Source organism: Pocillopora damicornis, chromosome 11 (assembly GCF_964200805.1).
Source record: "Pocillopora damicornis chromosome 11, jaPocDami1.2, whole genome shotgun sequence".
Classification (NCBI taxonomy): Eukaryota; Metazoa; Cnidaria; class Anthozoa; order Scleractinia; family Pocilloporidae; genus Pocillopora; species Pocillopora damicornis.
This window is the reverse complement of record NC_142680.1, coordinates 9,311,721-9,339,009: the sequence shown is the minus strand read 5'-3', so window position 1 is coordinate 9,339,009 and position 27,289 is coordinate 9,311,721. Positions and strand designations below refer to the sequence as shown.

Here is a 27,289-nt window from a genome sequence, read left to right as displayed (position 1 = left end):
CAATATTACAACCAAGCACCACCCACTCATCTGCCACCTTGTCCATCTCTGTATCCCCCAACTGAGGTGAAAAATTACATTACAGCAGTAAGGATTGAAAAGTCGTTTCGATGGCGCTCCGCTTACAGGCCAAGTTCCTAGATGTCTGAAGCAAGTCAACATAGAAATGACATAGACTCTTATATGCATGGTAGAGAGTAACTCTGCATTGGATTGTCCCCATATTAGATTGAATTTAGAGAAAAGTTCTAATTGCCATCCCAAGATTCTTATCCAATCGTCAATTTCTCGACAATAAGCTTCAATTTCCTCGTTACTCGAATTTCGTGACAAGTAACCTTCCGGAAGCTCCTCATTTAATTTCTTCTAATTACGGCAAATACTTGCGGATATACAGCTAGTTTTTCGATCGATATGTCTCCATAGGGTTAGTGCTTTTGTTAATGATGGATGTTTCCATTTATTCTATAGAGAGATAAAAAATAATTTTATCGTAAAAAATATATATATATAAAAAATACCCTGATGCGAACTTTTATTCAATAACAAAGTCACCACTACATCAATGTCCGGAAACTAATTTGGTATATTGTAACGTCAAGATTTTCTTTTGGAGTGAATTTAGAGAAAAGTTATTATTACCATCGCAAGATTCTTATCCAATCGCTGATTTCTCGACAATAAGCTTCGTTACTAGGGTTGCGTGACAAGCAATCTTCGCGGAAGTTCGAAGCAAAGTAATCTTCCCGGATGTTGGTCATTTAATTTGCTCTATTTAAGGCGGATACTTGCGGGAGTAAAGTTAGTTTTTCGTTGGAAAAGCTAGTTTTTCGTTTTTCGTTCGTTTCACCAGATCTGTAACTTAAACCAACCACAACTAAGCCATTCGCTTTTTCCCGCGCTTAAAAGTTTCTTTGTAACTGAAGCTCATCTCATGTAAGCTGATACCTCGAAATCTGAATAAAACTGTACCCCTTTAAAACATACCGCCCTCTTCCAACTCAACGTTAAATCCGAGAGCCCCAAAATTAAACTCAACATCATGCAGATTCCAATGATACTCTGCACGCACACTATGTGGGTATATTTCTCGCTGCTGACGTCCTTGCTGAAAGGTAACTTGTAGTTTGTAAATTAGGTGTGTAAGGAGACGAATCCAGTCGGAGAATCAAATCAAATTGACAAGATCTGTTGCTATTTGCTGCTCACTAGAACTCATTTAAAATAAAATGAAAAGGTATCTTTATCGTAAGTCAATATTTCCGAATGTCTGTATTTTTATTAAATGAAGACAGGGTTGATAGATTTGTGACGTTTTTAGGTTCTTTGTTTAATGTTTGAGTTTTTGTATGAATTTTGGCTTTGGTCTGACTTGAAAGGTACTGAAACATTCCCGCAACGAAATTATGTAGGGCAACAGAATTTCTCCTGTTCCCCTTCAACGTCCCCTACCGATTCCCTTTCGCCTTCCCCTGCACCCTTCCCACAATCTATGAGGGTTTCCATGGTTTAGTGTCTGGAGAGAATTTGGAAACCAGCCAAGCGATTATGTTCCCACATCGAAAGGACGCCATTGAAATTGTGAAAGGACATTGGCCCCTATGGAACTTTCATGCTTTCTTTTCGTCTGTTTCTTTGACTTAGGAAGTGCTACCTACTGCATCTACGACAGTGATTGTTCCTACCGTCGGTCCTATTGTACAGACAGCGTTGTTCAATGACGCTGTTTGTACGACTGCTGATGTGAATCGAACGAACAATGCTGTAATAGCATATGTATCAGTAGTTTCTCTTCTTGTTCCTGTTCGCACGCTTCCGGTGTGGATTGGGCAAGAAATGCTGTAAAAGCGAATGCATCAGAAGTTCTTCTTCTTGTTCCTGCACGTACGACTACCAATGTGACAGTGGCAAGCAGTACTGTAATAGCAAATGCATCAGTAGTTTGTCTTCTTGTTCCTGTTCGCACGAGTACCAATGTGGATGGAGCAAGAAATGCTGTAATAGCAAATGCATCAGTAGTTCGTCTTCTTGTTCCTGCACATACGACTACCAATGTGGATGGAGCAAGAAATGCTGAAATGGGAAATGTATTAGTAGTTCGTCTTCTTGTTATTGTTCGTCCAACGACTAATGTGACATTGGGAAGGATTGTTGTGGGAGTGTTTGTTCCTTATACTATGGTTGGAGCGACGCAGCTATTTCAGTCGCTATTATCGACACGACTATCTTCTTCGCCATCATCATTTCCATCGTATCCTGCTGCTGCTGTGCTTGTTGCTTGTACTATCTTTATCGTACACCCGGTGCTGTGGTCGTCACCGGCCAACAGCCACAACAACAAACCGTATCAACCGACATGATGACGACGCAACAAGTACATGCTCCTCCACTTTAACCAGCCTTCTCCAGCTGGTTATTACCAGCCTTCTCCAGCTGGTTATGACCAGCCTCCTCCAGCTGGTTACGACCAGCCTCATCCAGGCTTCAATCTAGCCCCTCCACCTTACTCAAGCTGTCCACCACTATCGAACCAATATCCTCCACCGCTGCGTCAAGCGAAAGCAGCACCGATGCCAGCTGCATTAAACACCGAAAAACCGAACGAGATGTAATTAAGGTAACGTGTGAGGTAGCTTTTCCAAGCACATCACTGTTCGGAGGAAATGAAAAACCTTTGGTTTATATTTTCCATTTGCATGGATGTAAACGTTGTCAAATTACTAAATGTTAAGTAAGATTTTCTAAGGGTAGTTTTAGAAGTATATTAAGTAAGGGAAGAGGTTCTCCAGTCTTAAATTAACTTCTACTAATCTTAGCCATGAGATTGCATATGTATATTTGCAAATTTGAACACCTATTTCGCCTTCGTCGTTCAAAGAAAAACAAAAAGTAGACACAGATTCCTTCTGGAGATACAAGAGTCTGGCCATTTGCATCAATTTTCCAGAATGAATATTGTATTGTTAGAAATGTAGTTTACACTTAAAGTGCCACATTAAACAGATCGGGCTGTATTTAACCCAGTCCACGCTTCCATCAACAGTTTTCTATCTATTTCCGCTTGTGATATACACAAGTAATGTTCAGTGTCGATCGTGATTGCGGTCAAATTGACAATTTTTGTAATAGAATGTTATTGCATTTGAGCTGTTACCTTATTTACAGACGTAAGAAATTATTTTCCTCCTCAGGGAGATTTGTTACTTTTTCTTATTCTACCTTAAGCTGATCGGATCTCCGGCAGATCTTTCTACAGCAAATGCTATGTTAAGTAGTATTTACATTTGTGTATTGTCACAATTTTTTTGAATGATAAATTTTCGTTAATCCGCCGCCATGTGTAATGTAAGGTTTATTTTGATATGCAGATGACCGATTCGCAAGTGAATTTTACATCGGATATTCTCAACTCTTTCTTTGTGCTTGTAAACGTGACGAAAATTTCATCTGAAGGATTTATTGAGAAGTTGGCGTTTGGGCGATTTGCTTTCATCAACACTGACGAGATCTGTCGAGACAAACCAGGTGAAAACATTTGTATACGGTTACATCTTTGCTTTCAGTATTAAACCTGAGTATGCATTTGTCGCGAAAGCTTTTCTACTATGAAACCTGATGAAGGAGACATTAATCAGCTAAAAGAAAGCAGTTGAATCCCAATTTTTGTCTTGCCACATTTAGTCTAAAAGGACCTTGTATTTGGCGGACATCTTCATCATATTAGCAGATCCAGACACTATTTGAAGTTGGGCTTTGTGAAACTGAAAATCTGCTTAAAGCAGATGGTTTTACTAAGCTGGGTTAGCGGTGAATGAGGTCTCGACAATTACAAATTCGCTCGTATCAGAGAAATAAAATACAATGAAACCTGCGATGTTTTACAGTCATAGTCCTGAAGTTCGCGTGATGTAATTACCATAATCATAATGGAGCTGGATGTGTCGACGTTGATAAGCCTTTGAGAAAGGTCAGAAAGCATGTTGAATACCAAACTACAGAGAAACGCTTTTAATTTGCATCCAGCCTTATAACTGTCCATGATATAACCACCACCCTTACTTTTGATCTAATTTGGATAGAACTGAAGGCAAACGCACAGCTTTGAGTCTAATTAATTATAATCTTTCAGTTTGCACTTCCCCCGTCTAGTCGCTGGCCTTGGTTATTGTGATCAAATCTGTGATTGGTGGATTTAGCTGAATGGACCTAGCATGATTGGCTGCTTCAACTGTCCGATTACAGGTGTCTGATTACAACCAACTGAACAGAATGATTAGTGAAAAAAGAAGCAGCTGATGCGCCAATCACATTTAAGAAAATTATAGTGGTTATGATTAGTAGCGTAAAGGAGCACATTAAGTGCCATTATGCTTTCAATAATAAATTATTATTACGCCTTCAATTACAAATCTCCCCTTGAGTTTTTCTGTGCTCTGTCTTTTTTTTCTCCGACTTTTTCCCAATTTTTTTCCCGTCTTTTTTTTTTACTTTATTCCCGACCTTTTTCCCGAATTTTTTACGACTTTTTCTGACTATTTTCCCGACTTTATCCTCGTATTTTTTCTTGCCTTTTTTCCCGACTTTTCTCCCGACCTTTTCCCGACTCTTTTCCAGACTCTTTTCCCCACTTTTTACGGGATTTTTTCCCTCGACTTAAACGACAACGAGACCTAACAACTAAACACGGCGACGACTGACCATAGAATGCCTAATTAACGACCTAAAATTACAAACTACGATCCCATAACTCCCTGCAAACCTCGCACTTGCCTCCAGTCTTTTGACACGTGTCGACAAAATATTTATTTATGCTCATTACGATTATCACAAATTGCATTATTCACCACCCGGTCCAACCCAGGATCCTCCCGCTGAGGTAGAAGGACAAACCGTTTCTTGTTGCTACGTATGTTTATCGGAGATTAATATTTACCAATGACTGCGATTTCTTAAATGATGACAGGGTCGACAAATTTATTACGTTTTTAGTTTCTTTGTTCGTGGGTTTCCATGGTAAAGTGTCCGGAGAGAATTTGGAAATCAGCCAACTGATTATTGTCCCACATCGAACGGACGCAGTTGAAATTGTGAAAGGACAATAGCCCCAAAGGAACTTCAATGCATTCTTTTCGTCTGTTTCTTTGCCTTGGGAAGTGCTACCTACTGTACCTACGACAGTGATTGTTCCTACAGTGAGTCCTGTTGTGATTATGTCTGCAGAGACCGTTGTTTCTGTTCGTACGACCACCAATGTGGATGGGGCGAGAAATGCTGTAATAGCAAATGCAGTAGTTCGTCTTCTTGCCGTTCCTGCACGTACGACTACGAATGTGGATCGAGCAAGAAATGCTGTTATAGCAAATGCATTAGTAGTTCGTCTTCTTGTTCCTGTTCGTCCGACTACCAGTGTGACAGTGGAGAGTATTGCTGTGGAGGAGTTTGTTCGTCGTACTGTGGTTGGAGCGGCGGAGTTATTGCAGGCGCAATTATCGGCACGATTTTCTTCTTCGCCATCGTAATTTCCATCGTATCTTGCTGCTGCTGCGCTTGTTGCCCGTGCTACCGCTATCGTACACCCAGTACCGGCCAACAGCCACAACAACAAATCGTCTCAGGCTACGTAATGACGACGCAACAAGTACATGCTCCTCCGCCAGTGAACTACAAACCGCCCTCTCCAGATGGATACGACCAGCCTCCTCCTGCAGCTTACAGCCAGCCTCCTCCAGCTGGTTACGATCAACCTCCTCCAGGTTTCAATCAGGCTCCTCCGCCTTACTCAGGCGGTCCATCACTTCTAAACCAATATGCTCCACCTCTGGGACAAGCCCAAGCGGCGTGGATGCCAGCTGCTGTAAACGACGAACAACCGAACGAGATGTAATTAAAGTAATCTGTATGGTAACTTCTCCAACACATTACTGTTCCGGTGAAATAAATAATCTTTGGTTTATATTTTTCATTTACATGCATGTAAACGTAGTCAAGTTACTAAATGTTATCAGTGTAATTTTTCTCTAGTGATAGTTTTAAAAGTATAAGTTAGGGAATAGGCTCTCTAATCTTAAATAAGCTTATACTCATCTCAGCCATGACTGCCCGCTGTATATTTGCAAATTTGAACTTCTATTTCGCCTTCGTCGTTCAAAGAAAAACAAAAAGTAGGCACAGATTTCTTTTGGAAATAGATGAGTCCGGCCAAATGAATGCTTCCATCGACAGTTTTCAATGTATTTCCGCTTATGAAATTTTCAAGATTGCAGTCAAATTGATAACCTTAGTAATATATTTACACAGGTTAAATATTTGTACTATGAGTTTGGTTGGTTATACTATATTTCAGCTGCTACCTCATTTACAGACATGAATAAACTTATTTCGCTTCAGAGAGATTTGTTACTTTTTTTATATCCTACTTTTAGCTGATCGGATCTTTAGCAGATCCTTCAACAGCATATGCTATGTCGATGTCGAGCAGTATTTACATTCCTGTGTTGTCACAATTTTTTTTGGAAAATAAATTCTTGTTAATTCGCCGCCGCGTGTAAGATTCAGTTTAATATGCAAGTTGTGACTGGATATCCTATATTGTGAAGGCAACAGATATGTAACTCGAGATAGCTGTACTAGGGATGTGTTCACTTTTGATTCAATAGAGTTGAATCAACACACGTTCATTATTTCCCCTAATTCTATCTGTCTTCCATAAGACTAAGCCCTGAAGAACATTCCATGGCGTCTATAGTGAAAACTCATTTCTACGAGCCTCTATTTACCATGTTTTTTTTTTTGTCGTTCGTGAATTATAAATAAACGCAGGGCATCTGAAAGCGTGACAACTATCAGTCATCCGCAAAGTTAAGGACCACTTCGCAAAGCATGGAACCCAGATCAAGTCATCCCAGATAAGGGCGAAACGTTTGCATCAAGAGATCTTCAAGAGTTTGCTCGTGCACACTCCTTCGAACTTGCCATAAGTTCTCCAACCTACCCCTAATCCAACGACAAGGCTGAGAACGCCGTCAAAATAGCAAAGAAGCTGATGCGAAAGGCCATGGAGACAAAGAGTGACTGGCCATCCTACCCAACTCCGTATCCTCCATCCGAGGTACAAGGACAAGTCGTTTCGATGTCGTCCCGCTCACCGGCCGAGTACTAAGATGTGTAAAACAAGTCAGCATAGAAACAAACGGCAACTCATTTATCTGACATATTTAAGTATGAAATAGACTCTTACATGCATAATATGGAGCAATTTTGCATTGAACTGTTCCTACGTTGGATTGAATTTAGAGAAAAGTTACGATTACCATCCCAGGATTATTATCCAATCGTCGATTTCATGACAATGAGCTGCGTTACTCGAGTTGCGTGACATCCAATCTTCGCAAAAGTTTAAAGCAAAGTAGTCTTCCCGGATGATGAAACCGTTGTAGAAACTACTTACTTAATCGGACCTGTTGGGTATTCACTGATCGTTAAAAGAACCTCGGATTGTTCAATCCTCACCAGATCCAGAACTTAGACCAATAACAACTAGATTATTCGTTTTTCCCCGCGCTCAAAAGTTTCCCTGTAACTGAAGCTCTTCTCGTAAAACCTGGCAACTCGAAATCTGAATGAAAGGGTATCCTTTTCGAACATACCATGCCCGTATGGACCTTCTTGTCAATTGGAGAGAATATCGACCCCGCCACTCTCCACTATACGCAAGGAGAAATCCGAGAGCCCTAAAATTAAACTCAATATCATGTGCGATTTTTGTGATATCCTTCACCTACTTATGTGGGTATTTCTCGCTCTTGACGCCCTTGTGGGAACGTGACTTGTACTTGTAAATAACGTGTGTAGTAAGTTCCTTTGAGCGATCTTGTTCAAATTCCCTCACAAAGTCTGTGTAATCAGACGAAACCGTTGGGAGAAAACAAATCAAGTTGACGAGATCTATAGCTGTTTGCTGCTCACAAGTACTCATTAAAAAGAAAATGAAAAGATGTATCTTTATCGTAGATCCATATTTACGAATGACTGGTTTTTTTTTCTTGAATGACGACGGGGTTCACAGATTTGTGACGTCTTTACGTTCTTTGTTCAATATCTGGGCTTTTGTTTGAGTTTTAGCTTTGGCCTGACTTGAAAGGTACTGAACCATTATGATTATGTATGGTAACAGCATCTCTCCTCTTGCCATCCAACTTCCCCTATCGATTCCTTTTCTCTTTCCCAGCACCCTTCCAACCATCTATTGGGGTTTCCATTGGTAGAGTGTCTAAAGAGAATATGGAAATCAGCCAACTGCATCTTATTAATTTATTTATTATCTCACAACGAACGGACGCCACTGAAATTGTGAAAGGACAATGGCCGCTAAGGAGCTTTCATGCTTTCTTTTCGTCTGCTTCTTTGCCTTGGGAAGTGCTACCTACTGTACTTACGACAGTGATTGTTCCTATAGTGAGTCCTGTTGTACAGATAAAGTCTGTAGAGAGAGATGTCACTACTGTTTGTACGACTACCAGTGTGGAACGAACGAACAATGCTGTAATGGGAAATGTATCAGCAGTTTCTCTTCATGTTCGTGTACGTACGACTACCAATGTGACATTGGCGAACAGTGCTGTAAAAGCAAATGCATCAGTAGCTCTTCTTCCTGTTCCTGCACGTACGACTACCAATGTGGATCGAGCAAGAAATGCTGTAAAAGCAAATGTATCAATATTTTATCCTCTTGTTTCTGTTCGTATGACTACCAATGTGAATCCAGCAAGAAATGTTGTAATAGCAAGTGCATTAACAGTTCGTCATCTTGCTACTGTTCGTCCCACTACCAGTGTGACCTTGATGAGGATTGTTGTGGGGGAGTTTGTTCCTCATACTGTGGTTGGAGCGGCGGGTCTATTGCAGGCACTGTTATCGGCACGATTATTTTTTTTACAATCATCATTTCCATCGTATCCTGCTGCTGCTGCGCTTGTTGCCCGTACTACCGCTATCGTACACCCGGTGCTGTGGTCGTCGCCGGCCAACAGCCACAGCAACAAATCTTCTCAATCCAAATGATGACGACACAACAAGTACATGCTCCTCCGCCGGTGAACTACAACTTGCCTTCTCCAGATGGATGCGATCAGCCTCCTCCAGCAGGTTACAACCTGCCTCCTCCAGCTGGTTACGATCAGCCTCCTCCAGGTTTCAATCAGGCTCCTCCGCCCTACGCAAGCTATCCTCCACCACCAAACCAATATCCTCCACCGTTACGACAAGCTTAAGCGGCGCCGATGCCAGCTGCAGTAAACGCCGAATAACCGAACCAGAAATAATTAAAATAATTTGCAAGGTAACTTCTACAAGTGGATCAAGGTTCCGGTGAAGTAAAATAACCTTTGGTTTTTATTTTCCATTTACATAGATGTAAACGTAGACAAATTACTAAATGTTGTGTAAGATTTTCCAAGGATAGTTCTAGAAGTATAAGTTAGGGAATAGGTTCTCTAATCTTAAGTGAAATTACACTAATCCTAGGTATGAGCTGCACGCTGTATATTTGCAAATTCGAATACCTATTTCGCCTTCGTCGTCGTTCAAAGAAAAACAAAAAGTAGACATAGATTTCTTGTGCAAAGGATTTTTGTTGGAGATAGATGAGTCCGATCATTTGCATTAATTTTCCAGAATGAATATTGTATTCTAAGAAATGTAGTTTCACTTTAAGTGTCATATTAAACCGATGTGGCTGTTATTAACCGAGTCTATGGTTCCATCGACAGTTTTCATTGTATTTCCGCTCATGAAATTTGTAAGATTACGAATTTCGATCGTTAGAGCAGTCAGATTGATGATCTCAGTAATAGGATTACACAGGTTTAAAATTTGTCTTATGAGCTCGGTTGGTTTTACTATATTTCAGCTGCTACCTTATCTACAGAAGTGAGTAATCATATTCCGCCTCAGGGAGATTGGTTACTTTTTTCATATTTTACTTTTAGCTAATGGAATCTTTAGCAGATCCCTCGACAGCATATGCTATATCGATATTGAGAAGTATTTATGTTTGAATGTTGTGACATTTTGTTTTGAATAATAAATTCTTGTTAATCAGCTGCCGTGTGTAAGGTTCAGTCTGATATGAGAGTGGTCTAGGGTATTTCGCATCGGAACCAAGGTTTCCCTTAAACTTTTATGCTATCTTTGTTAGTGAGTAAATAAAAGCGCCTTTGTGTCTGGAAATACGTCAAAATGAAATATTTTAGAGCTCTCAATAACGAGAGGTGCAAAATCCCTTTTTAACCGATTGCGACATTGAAAATTTCAAAAGTTGAGAAGCTCGCTCCTCGTAACACATTGCATACAACAAGAAATCGTCTGTATTCCTAAATTATGTGATATTTAAGGGGTTTTAAGGGGTTTTAAAAGCATGTGAGTATTCAGTGGGTCGCTATAATTTATTCAAAAACACCCTGGTATTGGTCAAAAGAACTCTTTCTCTTTTTTTTTTTTTTTTTACCAAAAACAACTATATTACTTTAATTACAGCTATATTACATCACGGCTACAGAAAATAACTTACAGTACAGTTACATCTATAGCTACATTACTTACGTTTTTTGTTTTTTACAAATACGTACGTTAAAGTGCAATACAATATTTAAAACAATACAGGTTGAAGAGCGACTAAACAAAATAACTATATATTTTAAAAGAAAGAAAAGAAAAAACAAAAACGTTTACAGTGTATAGAGTGCACTACTTAAAATTGTTAGAAAAAAGGTAGTTTAAAAGAAAACAAAAAAGTGCAGGAAAAAAGGATACGAACACCAAATTATATGTAAACAGAATTAAAGAAAACACTAAGTAAATGCGTGTTGTGCTGGTTTTAAGCATGGCTTTTCTTTGTAATAATGATTTATGCATTATAATGTGAGAAGAAGAGGGGGAAGTTTTTTATTTCCGGAGAGATGTTGCGCATTCTGCATATCCATACAAAATATCTAGCGACCAAAAAAAAAGGCTCTTTCTCTTTTCAGGTAATATTTCTTATGTCCGGACCAGACCAATGAAAACTCCTGTTGATTTCTTCTAATAAGATGTTGGAAAGCATAAAATAGAAAAAAATATTCCATCTATTTATTCCCTTCGCCGTGATGACTGCAAACTTTTGTTGATTTTGCCAGCGTGAGAGCCGAACTATGCAAATTAGTCCGTTGGCCGTAAGTAATTTTATTCCGCTTCAGGGAAATTCGTCACCTTATTTAATATTCCACTTTAAGCTGATTGGATCTTTAGCAGATCCTTCGATGGTATAAAAACAATGGCACGATTGTTAACGAGAAAAAGCACCAGGCTCTGATCCTGCGAAAAAGTGAGCACAATTTTTGTTTCCCAATACATAATTCGATAGATATGTTTGGAATGACAATAGATAATAGGCTTTCTTTTGATAATCACGTATCAGTTATCTGTAAGAAAACAAATAATCAATTTAACGTAATGCTTAGATTTCGGAAACTTATTAATAAGGAGACGCTATTGAAGCTCCATAAAGCCTTCATGCCGCATTTTTACTACTGTTCTTCTGTTTGGCATTTCTGTGGTGCGCGCAATGCCGACAAAATAGATAATCTAAATAAGCGCATTCTTAGGTTTATACTACAGGACTACAGCTTTCCATACGACATTTTACTAAGCAAAGTTAACTTAAAATCTCTATTCATTACACGCCTCCAGAACTTCATGATCACGTTATATAAGAGTCTGCTCTTTACGAATTATCCAGGTTGTTTAAAAGATATGTTCACCGTACGGTCTTCATCCTACAATTTGCGCGCAAATCATATCCCTTCCCAACCCAAAAACAACGACATACGGTCTGCACTCTTTTTCATACTTAGCTAGCAAAATATGGAACTCTCTCCCAGACACTTACAGAACATTATATTTTCTAGAATTCAAGCAGGGGATCCTCAGATATGAAGCTTTTCCACAGTAGATCTACAAGTTATATTTCATGCATAATGTTGTATATAGTTTAAAAATAATATTGTATATAGTTTATAAATAATATTGTATATAGTTTATAAATAATATTGTATATAGCTTTTAAGTAATATTGAATCGTAAGATAGCATATTTTTATTTCATTTTAGCTTATTTTCTCGAATATATTAGCCCTACAGCTACACTGAATTTCGAGCTTAAATATAGTATATGTGTGTATGAATGTCTATGCTATAACGATGTCGAGCGGTATGTACGTTTGCTTGATGTAGCAGTTTTTTTTTAAGAATAAATTTTTGTTCATCCGCCGCTGCGTTCAAGGTTCCGTTTGATATGCCGGTAACCGGTTCGCAAGTAAAATTAGCGTCGATATTTAGAATTTTTGCTTTGTTCTTGTAAAAGTGGCGAAAGTTTCATCTTGGCTGCTTAAAACTCAAGCAGTCAACACAGCGAACAAGAACTTTATAAAGTTCTGTCAACAAAACGAGTGGAAATTAATTCGACATCAAAACATCACGTACAATGGACTCGACAAGGGTAGACTTCGCCCTAATTTTAGTTTCTTTGTTAAGAATTTTTAAACACATTTAGCTAGATTGAAATGATGTTGTGCCTAATGAAAGTGATAAATACAGAATTAGAAGTTCTTGGCTACCAAACTACGGGGGTGCAGACTCCACCCAAACTTTACCTCCTCTGCGCCTCTAAGCAAACTCCCTTGCAAAATTTCAGTTACTTCAATTAAAGGTAGATTGTGACATAAAGGCTTGCCACCACATTATAACAGATACAAATCACATCACTGTATTTTTATCAACTTCAAATATATGACTTTCATATATTCTTAACCGTCTATTCATCACTTCACGGGTTTATTTAGAACCACCATCATGTCCAGCTCCCAGTTGGCTTATTAGCTCAGTTGGTAGAGCGCTGCACCGGTATCGCAGAGGTCATGGGTTCAAATCCCGTACAGGCCTGAATTTTTATTTTTTCAGGCCTTATTTTCACTACTGCCTAAGTAGTGCACATCACTGCGAGGATCACTTTCATTCACGCCTTCATGCTACAGATTTCAAAGTGATAGCATAATGAAGCAAGAATGTCTCAACCCTTAACCCTTTGCACTCCCCCGTTGAGTGGCTGGCTTTTGAATTTCACGCACTTTTCCGGTAAATTTGACTAAAAACTTTAGATCTCAGATAAGCTCTCCCGTCTGAGCTTCTATATTCCTAGTGGCATAATTCTAATTCGAAAGCGTTTTTTCCTAACTACAGTTTACTTCTATAATAGTGCGGAGCAATATATAGTTGGCAGCGCCCGTCGGCATTATAAAGTGAATCACGAATCACCGCCGCCTGGTAAGCTCATGTGGATGAGCGCCGGACTACTGTGCGGGAGGTTGGGGTTCAAGACCCAGACCGGACCCACACTCAGGGTCTTAAAATAACTGAGGAGAATGTGCTGCCTTTGCTATGATATCTGCAAGCGATTAAACATTCTAGTCTTCTCGGATAAGAACGAAAAGCCGTAGGCCCCGTCTCCTGCATCTTCTCGGTACTAGTTAGTAGGGGACGTTAAAGAACCCACACACTTATCGCAAAGAGTAGGGAACGTAGATCCCGGTGTTGTGGTCTGCCCTAGAAGGACCTTTAGGAACCTGACCGAGTCGAGCATAAAAGCCTTCTAGAGAGGGAATTCTCGTAATATGGTAAATGATATAAAAATAGAACGTGTTCTAATCGGCCACCGGTACTATCTTGCCCGCTCAGAATTGCCCGCTTCGATCCCGTGCAAGAAAAAAAGTGTGTGGAGCAGACTTGTAAAGTTCTTAACTTTTGGACAATATCTGCAATGAAGTCGCAAAAAGCAGCAGAAGACAGTAAAAACAAAGAAAACTAAATTTACCAGACCTTTTTCCGTTGAGTGCTCTCTGATTGCAATAGAATATAAAATTGCCGTTTATAATCTCTTCTTAATTGTTAGAAGAAGCCTTAGATTGTTTAATATTCTCCAGCAGAACTAGAGATTAAATTAATCATAACTAGGTCATTCGCTTCTTACCACTCTCAACAGCTCCCATTTAATTGTAGCTCAACTTGCGAAACCTCGCACTTCGTAATCTGAATGAACAGGTATTGCTTTCGGGTGGGCCATTCCCGTATAGACCGTAGATTCAATATCAACCTCGCCCCTCTCCACTCAAAGTTAAATCCGTGAGGCCCTCAAAATAAACCCATCATCGTAAAGGATTTTTGCGATATCCTGCACATACGTTATCAAGGTGTTTCTCTCTGTACACCCTAGCTGGAACGTGAATTGTAGTTTGCAAAAAGATCTAAAATATAATAAGCGGCGGTGAGACCACTGAATATGAATAATTTTAATAAAAGGTTTCAATTGGTTTAAATAGGTAGAGAATTCAGAAAGAAACCGTCTAAACTTTACACACGATAAACTGATACAAGATGAATACAAGTTACCATAACACAAAGAAGAAAATTATTTTGAGAATTTGAATTAAAAGTTCCAGAAAGGGAACATCAGTATCTACGATACAGAACCAAGCTTCGTTGGAATGTTTAGAAACTCTCTATATAGAGTTACTCTCCAGAACACATGGCAGCTGCATTCTTTTCAACTCGATCTGTCACCTTTATCTCTTGAATATGGATCTCCGCTGGCGTGCTTTGTATAGTGGAACTTTAACCGTGCGAAAATTTAGTGATGGTGTTATTGGATCGTCCGTTTGAGCGAAGTCCTAAGAAGGACTTTTGTCGGTAGTGGTGACTGACGTTTCGAAAACCTGAGCGGAAGTAAGAGAGTATCAAGGTGATATTCTCTGGCACTTTCCCATGACAAAATTGTTTTGCAATTATTATGGAAGTGAAACTTTTGATCAACGTGTTTACAACATATATGTGCCCCCACCACCTTATTATCCCTTGTCCTCCCCTTCCCCCTCCTCCCCCTACACCCCATGCAAGCGAGTAAGAGTTCACCCTGACACATCCATAATCTCAAAAAATTAGTGTAGGATTGTAATCTAACCATAGCAAGGACAAATATTACTGACTGGATTCAATTTTGTTCCAACAAAGGTCGAACGAACCAAGTAGTTTTGGTAAACCAGCCAAATAATTACCTCAGTACTGTTTCTAGGATATTCTGAGTCCCGACAAGGCAATCGTAATTTCTTTCCGGGGAAAATGTACCGTTTGTAGAGCTCGTTAGTGCCCAGTCCTTAACTAAAATTTGCTCTGAATACTGTTTTGCCCTAATACATGAACGTGAACGCTATGATTTAATGATTTCCTTCGATTCCACGTGTTTCAAATGCTTTTTTCAACAACTACATTTTTCACTAATTATTTATTCAAAGAGGCGACAGCTATTTCGACCACTTGCAGGGATACCGCTTCTCCTTCAGGTGCTTACTGAGATGAGTTTCAGGTCTTCATAGAAACAAACACCAAACTCGCTTGTACTCAAGGCGATTCCTTATAGGCTGTTTCCTACTACGAACCAACAAACAAAGGAACGAATCCGGAAATTGCGAATGCTTCTAGAATACCTGAAGCCATAGTGAGCAACTTGCTATTGTTTTGAGATCATACGATTATCACATAATAGTCATGCGATCAAATACTCCGAATTTCAAAATTTCTCTGGCCGATCTATAGCGTGTAAAATCTGCAGATCGTCGAATTGCACTGACCTCCTGAGCCTGAAGAAACATCTTCTCGGTGTCCGGAAGCAAGTTCAGGATCGTTTCAACGCGAAGAAACGGTCACAGAAAAAAGATTCAACCTCGGCAAGCATCTACGATGTTCCCTTTAAGGATCGGAGCGGTTGATACCACACCGTATCATAACACAAAAAAGAGAACACAGGAAACGATTGATAGACCAGTGAGAAAAGATTAGGCTAAGAAATTTGGTTTGCTTAATTCTATAGAATGGCTTCTAACGACACAGAAACACATAAATAAAAACTTAAGAAATTGACTGAGAAAAATCCTGGGGCTAATTTAGATACATTCAAGGAAGTAACAAATCCCCCAATGCTTCGCGAGGAAAAAAGAGAAGAATGGTTGAAGCCTTAGGCTTAATAAAAGGAATAACTCGAGCTGCAACGAATTAATTTTAGGTAGCATTACCTGTGACGCTTGGAACATACTGACTAATTTGTAGTTTATGAGTGAAAAGTCAATATGGTCTTTGTCTCTTTCCACAGAGACAATGCGTTCGCTTAAAAAAGATAAAAAGATATAAGTTAGCAATTTGAAGTCGTGTGTGCGGATATAAACATTGTCTGTGCTGTCCATACTGGAAAGAATATCTCTTTGAGGAGGATTGTTGAAGCATGAAAGGAAGTCCTGGTATGGTTAAGGCGGCTGTTTACGGCGTCGAGGGTAACTCCTATTGTGCTCTACGACCGCTATCGTTCGCCCGAGACAGCGTCACCTAGCACTGGGTTACATCAACTGTCGATCACGACTCAAAAGCCTGACCCGAGGAAGACTCGAGGAACTTTCCCCTAAACCCCTTTGTAAAACTCAGTCACATAAGAATATTTTGCTTTTCATGCATCTCGAATGATCTTTTTGAGTTTTTGAGACGATCACGTTTCACACAAAAACAGTAAAAACAAATTTAAGAATTAAAGTTTTCCTTTTTCTATTCTTGACCAGTCTTACGCGACAAAAGATGACGTAATGTCTTATCTTATTTGTTAAAAAAACCATTAGTGGTCTGTGTTATGACTTTTATCGACCATATGAAGTCCATATCCTGTCAAAACCCTGGTCAAAACCTTGCCACAGCCGTTCGAGAACGATACGCACATTTTCAAAACCAGAAGAAAGTTGGGAGTTCATCACAAAAAAAAATGGTTCACAATATAAAAAAAATGGTTCACGATCAAAAAAATGGTTCAAGTGCACATGAAAAGACATTATCATCTTAAATCACGATTTATGAATATCATGGTGTGGCTTGTTAGGGCAAGGGAGCCCATTCTTGTATTTACACGGTGAAGTTGCCGGACAAGACTGGTGCCTTTCTTTATTAGGCAGCTTTAGGCAATGGAACAATCCAGCCAGAATCTCAGTTTTCATAACGTGCACAGCTTGGTCCCTCTCTTCAGTGGTTGTAATTTCTCTTTTTACATTGCTACGAATTGCCTTGCCAAAATTATTTTTCAGTTTTCCAATTGCAGCCTTTGTCAGTCTTCCATTTCCTCCATACATTGGTTTTCCGTCCTTCAATTTCACTGAGGATTTTTGAAATTCGTAGAGTGCTTTCACGAGCCGCTTTTGAACATGTCCAATGCAATCCAATTTCATTACCTTGTCACAGCCTGCAGTTCCAGCCAGGTAATCCTCTTCCCACTTCTTAAAACCTTCTGAAGCTTTCCAGGTAACACACTCCTGGTCACTGTTTTGCAGATTTTCATAGTGGTGACAAGTGTCTCAGGCTTCATAAATACTCCATATGGCATTATATACTTTCGAGTCCCCATCAGAAATCATTCACTTGTACCTGATAAAGTTCTGCTCACTTCTTCCCCACATCCTTTTAACACATTCCATCTCCGTACTTGGGCTGGAGCCTTGGGATAAGAGCCTTCACAATGATGGGTCTGGTACCACTGTTCAAACTGGTCTTCAGTCAGACTTGACTTCTTTTGTGAGCACATACCACAGGTTTTTGAAATAACTTCAAGGTCCAACACTGCCAGTTGCAGCAAAAATAAAAAATCCAACGCAGTTATTGTTACAATACTTAGCCTGGCTAGAACGGCCAGATAAGTAATTAATCGCCTTCAGACGAGATCATTCATTTGAGGAAACTGTGCATTCACGTGGACATTTAAGTTGCGAAACTGAGACGTTTTTGTAGTGAGACTTGGTAAGTAATTTTGAAAAGGAAAAATGAACCACGAGTTGAACTTAATTTAAATGTACTCTAACAGTGCTATCGCTGAAATAGAAAAGGGGCGCTTATTGGAACGAGAGTGCTAAATCGAATCTATGCGGGATACTTATAATCTTAATACTTAGAGCCGAAATTATACGGCATTTCTCTCACTTTCTACTCCTCCCGGGGGGAGGGGGGTTGGGTTAGGCTTAAGAAGTTAATATTTTGGGAAGGGAACAGAGTGAGAACAGTCTTTGCGAACAGAGTATAAGGGGGTGCTACAGAAAATTTACTTCCAACAAAAGAAGATCACTATGATATTACATTTCTTCAGGGGAGGAGGAAGAGAGGGGAGGGAATCAAGTGGACTTTATTGTAACTCGACCAAAATCCTCAGACCACCCCTGGTCATAAGTAATGAAAGGTCCTTAATGGATTTGGCAATCAGCCAACCACGCTGAATCGAATGATCACGCTTCATAGCTCAACTTGTTTGTTCAGACATTTCCAACCTGAATAAACTTCTGTGTTGATAAAATTTTCGTTTGCCTCTTTAACTTGGAAAGCACTGAATACTACAGTGACTTGAGTGATTGTTTGCTGGATAATGAGACCTGATGTTCATGTATGAGGATTTGTTCCTATACTGCAAGTAAGACTTCGACTCCACTATTGATCAATTTTAATTTAAATATTCTACACTCAACTTATTGCGCTCAACAATATAAACTGTCTGCACTGTTTAGGTTTATATCTTGGCGTTTTCTCATCCAATGAGCATACAGAAGTTTCTGCAAACATATAATTAATTAATTCAGATATTAGCCGTTAGTGAAGTTCCGTGTTGATCATCATGGCGCCGAAAGAAATTTGTTGTGTTCTTTTCATCTGTCTCTTTGGTTTGGGAAGTGCTGAATACTGCACTGAGTCGAGCGATTGTGTGGTGGAAGGTGAAACCTGTTGTTCGGATAACGTCTGTAGAGCGATTTGTTCCTACTGTACGTACAACTTTGAATGTGGCAGTGGCGAACAGTGTTGCAATAACGAATGCAAATATTCATGTGGATTGAGCGCTGAGGCTATTACAGGTGTTATTATCGGCACAACTTGTGCATTTTTCTTCGCCATCATCATCGCCATTGTATTCTGCTTCTACTGTGCTCGCTGCCCGTGCTACCGCCGCTATCGTACACCCGGTGTTTTGGTCGTCAGCCGACAGCCTTATCAACCGTTCGTTTCAACTCATACACACACGACAATAACACAGCAAGTACAAGCTCCTCCGCCGGTCAACTACAATCAGCCTCCTCCAGGTTTCAACCAGGCTCCTCCGCCTTACTCAACCTATCTTCCGCCATTAAACCAGAATCCTCCACCGCCAGGACAAACTCAAGCGGGGCCGATGCCTGCTGCAGTAACCGAGCAAACGAACAGGTTCTAAGTAAAGTAATATGTGAGATAACTTCTCCAAGCGGAACACTGTGCGATGGATGCCTGCTTTTGTCAGAGCTGACTAACCGGCCAAGTACTAACCCGTTTAACGAGATAACTAGCCTCATGTTATGAAACATTTGTGGATTTTTTCCAAAACTCGGTAATGTCAAAATACAACATGCATATTGTCGAGTTTGAATAAAAATACTTCAAATAATTATAATTATGGTTTCAGTCTAAACTTTTGTAATATTGTCAAAAACCTTGTGTCCAATCTGCAAATTTTTACGGTAAATATAATTCACCACCGTTATCTAGGCATCTCTTTTTGTTATTCTGTGTAGTCCAAACTTAATAATTCTATAATCAATAATGGCTTCGTGTCTCACCAAGGACATTTCATGTCTCCACTCCGTAAAATGTTCACGGATTGCCACTATAATACAGCTCATGCATGCAGGATTTTTCTTGCGTTTCTTGTTATCAAATAGCTTTGGAACTCGTAACATTTTTGCTTAAAAAAATTTTTGATTACATCATGATAATATATATGCAAGAATTTCACTCTTTTTTCCTGCTATTTTTAGTCGTGTTTACTTCGTGTAAAGGTTCACTGTCTCGGTCGCTGATTTCGTTTGTTGCCGGAGTCGTCAGGCTTTTTCCTTAATCTTAATCTTTAATTTGCCCCTAAACTGTCCGCCATTTTGAGTTTCTTATACTTTCGCGAATCTTTCATCGAATCGAGATATCTGCTTTCAATTCAAAATTTTTTCGCTCAATATCAACTTTCTATTTAAATTAAAATTACGTGCTCTAAGAGAATGAGCATGCTGAAGTTAAAATATGTGCATGCATATTATTAATTGGTTGAGGTATTTCCGCCAGTAGAGTTCCGCGTTGATCATGGCGTCGAAAGAAATTTCTTGCGTCCTTTTCGTCTTTCTCTTTAGTTTGGCAAGTGCTACATACTGCAGTTACTCGAGCGATTGTGGGTGGAGTAAAACCTGTTGCTCAGATAAAGTCTGTAGAGAGAGGTGTTACTATTGCACGCACAGTAGTCAATGTGGTTCGGACGAAGTATGTTGTAACAACGAATGCACTTATTCGTGTGTTTGGGGCGCTGGGTCTATTGCAGGCGCTATTATCGGTACAATTATCTTCTTCGCCATCATCATCTCCATCGTATCCTGCTTCTACTGTGCTTGTTGCCCGTACTACCGCTATCGTACACCCGGTGCTGTGGTCGTCACCCAACAGCCTTATCAACCCTTCGTCTCAACTCATACACATGTGGCGATGACGCAGCAAGTACAGGCTCCTCCGCCGGTCAACTACAACCAGCCTCCTCCACCTTACCCAAGCTACCCTCCACCTTCAACTCAGCATCCCCCTCCTCAAGGACAAGCTCAAGCCGGAGCGATGCCTGCTGTTCTCAGTGCTGCCCAACCGGTGAAGTACTAACCCTTTGTACAAGACAACCACGTGCGCCCGCTTTTTTATGAATGCTTTGAAACAAGAAACTTTATTCCTATAAAACCTCAGTTTCGTTGAACAGCAAAACGAATATTGCTGATTAGTTTTAAGCTAAGTACTGTAACAATTAGTAGTAAAGTTTCTAGAATTTGGTCAGATTTTTCACTGAAATAGCTCTAAAAACTTTTGGCATACCGCAAATAATTTATGGTAATTATGGTTCAGCTCTGTTATCTAAGCTCCTCATTTGTGTAATGTGCAAATTTGTATTGGCTTGTTGAATTGATGGCACATTTTCCGACGCCTCCACAACCGTGAAATGACATTGGGTCACGGATGGTCATCACAGCTCGCCATCGCAGCACAACTCGTGGACATAGAATTGTCCTTGTTTCTTTCGTTTTTTTAGGCCTTGACTGCATTGAAGTCTTTCTGAAAATGAAACAAGTAATTCCATTTTCATTAGATATCTTTTAACTTTTCATGTGGTGGAAAACCAAAAGTTATTCTAAAAGAGCGTAAGGTGCCATTGTTTAAGGGTTTAATTTGTCACATAATCATATTTAGGGGCAGATGACCGTTTAGACTTTTAGCCCCCCTACGAACAGTCGCTTCTAAAATACTCAAAAAATATATGAAAACCGTATATATGAACTTCGTATTGGGCCTCGCTCATTATAAAGTCTCTGCTGCTCAATAGTAGAGCGTCGGAGCGCGGAATCCGAAGATCTGAGTTTCGATTCCTCATGGGGTTCAGAATTTTATCTTTGTGCCACGCTCGTGACAAGACGAAAAACATCTTTCTCCAGGATGATTCACCTAGCTCTAAGTCGCGAGCTCACTTCACCTTAGCGATTATTTTTGAAATCTAGTGTCAATCTAATCTCTTAAATGCGGTTAAATTCATGTCATTGGAGTTTTATCAATCTATGATGTTTTTTTCATTTAGGCAGCTCATTTCAGAATATCATGTGTCATATTTTTTCTGATATTTTCTTGCACATTACCAAATGTTTCTCCATTTGTCAGAATTAGAGTGACGACTTCAAAAATTTTTAATAACATGACTTAAATAGTGACACTGAGAAACTACTTTGCGTTGGTTCACAGAAAGTTTAAGTCATCAATAGCTGTGTGGTCATTGAAAGTATACAGAAGGTGAAGTACAAAGTGATTAAATAGCTTTGTAACACACTTCATTTTAAAACAATTTGTAATACTGAATATCTGATATCTTAAATAGCTGGTATACCTACAAATACTCAAGTTGACTTTCTGTACCTGGTACGAGAAAGCATTCTTAGAATATTGTAGAAAAATAAGCATCTTGTGCAAAATAAAGGATAAGGGCTCGTGGTTTTAGATTCTTCTGTCATCAAATTTTATTCTTGATGTAATTTCTTAAACCTTTTAGGGACGGGCCATTATTTTTCTGGAGAGGGGTTGTGAGAAATCTTGTTCGCAGAGTCGGAAAAGACAAAATAAATTGTTAGCAAACGTGATAGAGTTAAAAAAAATATTTAGCAGAGAAATCAGGTTAGATATTAAAATATATTATCACCAACACTGAAATGAAAAATAAGAGTAACAAATTGAAGCATTGGTATAAAAATTGACACAATTTGGGCACTAAAAAGTGATCACTCTGTTTTAATAGCTGAATATTTCTTGAAAAAATGGGAATTTATCGTGGCAATAAAAAAAATTTTTAAAAAATTGTTTGCACGAAGATGTTGGGAAAAAATGTTTGCGGAGACGTATATGTTAAAAAAATGAATTTTGCAGAAGAATATTTCCCATGCTCCCATTCCAGAAAAATAATGGTCCGTCCGTTACTCCCAAGATTTCATTAGTAATTCTCCTTACTGCCTGCCAAAAGATTCTCATTGTGTTAGCTTGGAGATTTTGATATCGGATCAATTAGTAATCCCATAATTTATTGATATTTTTCTATATTCTCATCACTTGTCTGCATGATATTGCATAGATATAGTAAGGAGAAATTCTGTCTCGGTCACTTACAGGAGTTAAAGGGTGAATGCCAATACCATTCACTCCTCCAAACCCCACACCTCTCCTTATTTTTGACCGTCGACCGCAAACCGTAATATAAATGTCTTTTTCTCCCAGCCTTCCGTTGCCATTAAAATCAAAGATGGCAGCCATAATTTTCGTTAAGAAAATACTGAGTGCTCGCTCGCCAAAATTATGCCTGCCCTTCAGGCTTGGGAAATGAAAACTTCCGCTCTTCCCTGTCTTCTCAAAGAGAAATTTAGACCACAACAGAGAGAGCATGAGAAATCGCACCAAGAAAAAATTTGAAACATTTCAATCATCACAACCTGTTTTGAAAACATTCAGATAAATAAAGTATCCTGTGACCAAGATCTCGTTCTAAATTCTCTTAACCCAACATTTCTCAAATTAACATCGTGTACTAGTATTATAAAATATTATCCTGCATGTTTACTTTGGAGAGAGTCCCTAGAAATCTAGAGAAGGCTTTCACACCTTTCTCCTATGATCTGCTTAGCATTGATTGCTAAATGAATTCTCTAATGGCTCACTTTCTCGGCCGCCGATTTTTCTTTGTTGCCGGAGTATTCGGGCTTTTCCCTCAAAAAATTGTTTCGAGGCTTAAAACTCTCTGTCACGCATAATCGAAAGTTTTCACCTATTCTCTACTAGATACCTGTCAATGCCAGTAACCATTACAAGGGGGCCATCAGGGTCTCATAATCTCTCATAATCTTCCCCGTCTTTCTTACGAATTCAGTGTTGCATGTAACTTCTTACGAATTTCGGTTCAGAGCTTCGAAATACAAGCTCTTTTTTGAAGCCCAAGACTTCCAGACTATTAGCCAGTCTATAAATTAGAACGTTGGGACGGAGGGTCTCATTTGGGGTAAACGTTAGCCAAGAGAATATTAACCGTTTCTTTTGCCGTTAGTCGTATAACGGTAGAATATTAGCCGTTACGTGTAAAAATTGATAGATTTCAGCCATTTGTCTCAAAGAAGGTTAACCGAAAAAGTTTTTTCTGTCAGAAAGAACATAAATAAATTTTAACCGTTAACCTTAAAAGCCATCGCCTCATTGGAACCCTTGTACTTGCCCCTTGCCTGTCCGTCATTTTGAGTTTCTTGTGCTTTCGCGACTCTCTCATCAGTCAATTTTAATTTAAAATATCTGCATTCATTTTCAACTTTTTGCGCTCAAGATCAAATTAATGCACCGTGCAAAATTTAATTGACGTGTTCTAAGCCAGTGAGCATTCTGAAATTAAAATTTGTGCATGCATGTTATTAATTGGTTGAGGTATTTCCGCCTGCAAAGTTACGTGTTGATTATGGCGTCGAAAGAATTTTCTTGCGTCATTTTCGTCTGTCTCTTAAGTTTGGGAAGTGCTAAATACTGCACTTACTCGAGCAGTTGCAGTTGGAGTGAAACCTGTTGTTCAGATAACGTCTGTAGAGACAATTGTTACTACTGCACGTACAACTATCAATGTGGTACAGGCGAAGAATGTTGTAACAACAAATGCAAATCTTCGTGTGTTTGGGGCGCTGGATCTATTGTAGGCGCTGTTATTAGTACAATAATCTTCTTCGCCATCATCATTTCCATTGCATCCTGCTGCTGCTGTGCTTGTTGCCCGTACTACCGCTATCGTACACCCGGTGCTGTGGTCGTCACCCCACAGCCTTATCAACCGTACGTATCAAATCATGCCTATATGACGACGATGCAGCAAGTACAAATTCCTCCGCCGGTCAACTACAATCAGCCCCTTCCAGGTTACATCCAGCCTCCTTCGGGACACAATCAGCCTCCTCCACCTTACCCAGGCCACTTACCGCCTTTAACTCAGCATCCCCCCCCACAAGGAGAAACTCAATCCGGAGCGATGCCTGTTGCTGTCAGTGCTGCCCAACCGGTAAGGAACTAACCCATTGTACGAGACAACCACGTACGCCTGCTTTTTTATGAACGCTTTGAAACAAGAAACTTCATTCCTCTAAAAACCTAAGTTTTGTTGAAAAGCAACGAGTATGTTATTGATTAGTTTTAAGCTGAGCACTTTAATAGTAAGTAGTAAAGTTTTTAGACTTTTGTCAGAGTTTCCAAAACTTTTGGCATACCGCAAATAATCTATGGTAAATATACTTCAGCTCTGTTATCTAAGCTTCTCATTTGTTCATTGTGCAAATTTATTTGGCCTGTTGAATTGATGGCGCATTTTCCGACGCCTCCACAACCGTGAAATGACGTTAGGTCACGGATGGTAATCACTGCTCGCCACTGCAGCACAACTCATGGACACAGGATTGTCCTTGTTTCTTTGGTTTTTTAAGGCCTTGACTGCATTGCAGTCTTTCTGAAATTGAAAGCCGTAATTCCATTTTTATTGGATATTTTTAACTTTTTACGTGATGCAAAACCATGAATTAATTTAAAAGAGCATGAGCCATTGTTCAAGGGCTTAATTTGTCACATAATTTTATTCAGAAGCAGATGGCCGTTTAGACCTTTAGCCCTTACGAACAGTCGCTTCTAAACTACTCAGACAATATATTAAAACCGTACATATGAACTTCGTAATGGACCTCGCTCACTATAAAGTCTCTGTGGTTCAATAATAGAGCGTCGGAGTGCGGAATCCGAAGATCTGAGTTTTGATTTCTCATGGGGTTCAGAATTTTATCTTTGTGCCACGCTCGTGACAAGACGAAAAACATCTTTCTCCAGGATGATTCACCAAGTCGCAAGCTCACTTCACCTTGGTAATTATCTTTAAAATCTAACGCCAATTTCACTTCTTTAATGCGATGAAATTCATGTTATTAGAGTTTTATTAACCTATGGTGATTTTTTCCTTTATGCAGTTCATTTCAGAATATCACGTGTCATATTAGTTTTCTCGCACATTACCATTATGTTTCTCCATTTGTCAGAATTAGAGTGACAACTAAAAAAAGTTTTTAGAACATGACTTAAATAGTGACACTGAGAAATTACTTTGCATAGGTTGACAGAAAGTTTAAGTCATCAATAGCTGTGTAGTCATTGGAAGTATACCGATGGTGAAATACAAAGTGATTAAATAGCTTTGTAACACATTTCATTTTTTAAACAACTTGTAATACTAAATATTTGATATCTTAAATAGCTGGCATAGCTACAAATACTCAAGTTGACTTTTTGTACCTGGTGCGAGGAAGTATTGTTATAATCTTGTAGAAAAATAGGCATCCTATGCAAAATAAAGGATAAGGGCTCGTGGTTTTAGATTCCTCTGTCATCATATTTTTTCCTTGATGTATTCTCTTAACCCTTTTACTCCCAAGATCTCATAATTAATTCTCCCCACTGTCTGCCAAACGATTCTCATTGTGTTAGCTTGGAGAATTTGGTATTGGTTCAATCGGTAATCCCATAATTGATATTTTTCTTTATTCTCATCACTTGTCTGCATGATATTGCATAGATATAGTAAGGAGAAATTCTGTCTTGGTCACTCACAGGAGGTAAAGGGTAAAGGCCAATACCATTCACTCCTTCACCCCCCACACCTCTTCTCATTTTCGACCGTCGACCGCCTCCTTGGTATAAATTTCTTTTTCTCCCCGGCCCTCCGCTGCCCATAAAATCAAAGATGGCGGCCATAATTTTCGTTTAGAAAATATTGTGAACTCGCTCGCCAAATTACGCCTGCTCTGTAGGCTTGGGAAATGAAAACTACTCTCTTTTCGATCTTCTCGAAGAGAACTTAGACCACAGCATAGAGAGCATGAGAAATCCCACCAAGAAAAAAATTGGAACATTTCAATCACCATAACCTGTTTGTAAACATTCTTATGAATAAAGTATCTTTTGAAAAAGATCTCGTTGTAAATTCTCCTACATCTTAACCCAACAATTCTCAAATGAACATAGTGTGCTAGTAATATAAAATATTATCCTGCATGATTACTTTGGAGAGAGTCCTCAGAAATCAAGAGAAGGCTTCATTTACACCTTTCTCCCATGCTCTGCGTGGCGATCGTCCATTATCCCTAATGAACCCTTCTAACCGAAAGGGACTAGTATCTAGTTTCCCCTCACAGTAGTACAGCTGAATCATTCATGAAGATCATAAGAATAAGGGACATGAACCAACCTAAGAAGCTTTGAATGTTAAATGAATTCTCTTTGTCATCACCACAGGAAATGTATAGATAACAGCATAGGGAATATGGATACTGATCTGAAAGTGTTAAGGGTTGATAACCAACTGATTTTTCTTCAACCATTCAAGGTAAGACCTTGTCCCTAACGGTGACTAACATCTAATTTCTCCTTAGAATGTCACCCCTAAGCCAAACATTAATGTCATGAGAATATAGGAAATGATAACCAACTGAAGAAGCTGTTGATTGTTCATTATTCAAATTCTCTTTGTCATCAGCTTAAGAAATGTACTGGCT

The 27,289-nt window shown here is 39.3% G+C and overlaps 5 protein-coding genes, 1 long non-coding RNA gene and 2 pseudogenes across 6 annotated transcripts; 7 read left to right on the top strand and 1 right to left on the bottom strand.

Annotated features, from left to right (window-relative positions):
* Positions 1 to 1,598: 1,598 nt before the first annotated feature.
* LOC113671291 (uncharacterized) lies at positions 1,599 to 2,845 on the top strand (annotated as a pseudogene).
* A 179-nt stretch (positions 2,846 to 3,024) lies between these two features.
* LOC149037357 (uncharacterized) lies at positions 3,025 to 3,872 on the top strand. Its single transcript, XR_016181256.1, has 2 exons — positions 3,025 to 3,167; positions 3,369 to 3,872. It is a non-coding gene; the product is annotated as an uncharacterized LOC149037357 (long non-coding RNA).
* Positions 3,873 to 4,467: 595 nt separating this feature from the next.
* On the top strand, positions 4,468 to 6,390 carry LOC149037356 (uncharacterized). The gene has a single exon (XM_089188031.1). It carries the CDS (start codon positions 5,624 to 5,626, stop codon positions 5,882 to 5,884), a length of 261 nt encoding a protein of 86 aa, XP_089044157.1. The 5' UTR covers positions 4,468 to 5,623; the 3' UTR covers positions 5,885 to 6,390.
* Positions 6,391 to 8,165: 1,775 nt separating this feature from the next.
* LOC113686217 (uncharacterized) lies at positions 8,166 to 10,100 on the top strand. The gene has a single exon (XM_027203814.2). The coding sequence runs from the start codon at positions 8,361 to 8,363 to the stop codon at positions 9,267 to 9,269; it is 909 nt and encodes a 302-aa protein (XP_027059615.2). The 5' UTR covers positions 8,166 to 8,360; the 3' UTR covers positions 9,270 to 10,100.
* Positions 10,101 to 16,871: 6,771 nt separating this feature from the next.
* LOC149037355 (uncharacterized) lies at positions 16,872 to 17,587 on the bottom strand (annotated as a pseudogene).
* Positions 17,588 to 18,380: 793 nt separating this feature from the next.
* Positions 18,381 to 19,572, top strand: LOC113686223 (uncharacterized). Its single transcript, XM_027203818.2, has one exon. It carries the CDS (start codon positions 18,769 to 18,771, stop codon positions 19,354 to 19,356), a length of 588 nt encoding a protein of 195 aa, XP_027059619.2. The 5' UTR covers positions 18,381 to 18,768; the 3' UTR covers positions 19,357 to 19,572.
* Positions 19,573 to 20,186: 614 nt separating this feature from the next.
* On the top strand, positions 20,187 to 22,184 carry LOC113686224 (uncharacterized). Its single transcript, XM_027203820.2, has one exon. It carries the CDS (start codon positions 20,253 to 20,255, stop codon positions 20,808 to 20,810), a length of 558 nt encoding a protein of 185 aa, XP_027059621.1. The 5' UTR covers positions 20,187 to 20,252; the 3' UTR covers positions 20,811 to 22,184.
* Positions 22,185 to 22,331: 147 nt separating this feature from the next.
* On the top strand, positions 22,332 to 26,111 carry LOC113686222 (uncharacterized). The gene has a single exon (XM_027203817.2). It carries the CDS (start codon positions 24,118 to 24,120, stop codon positions 24,769 to 24,771), a length of 654 nt encoding a protein of 217 aa, XP_027059618.2. The 5' UTR covers positions 22,332 to 24,117; the 3' UTR covers positions 24,772 to 26,111.
* The last annotated feature ends 1,178 nt before the right edge of the window (positions 26,112 to 27,289 follow it).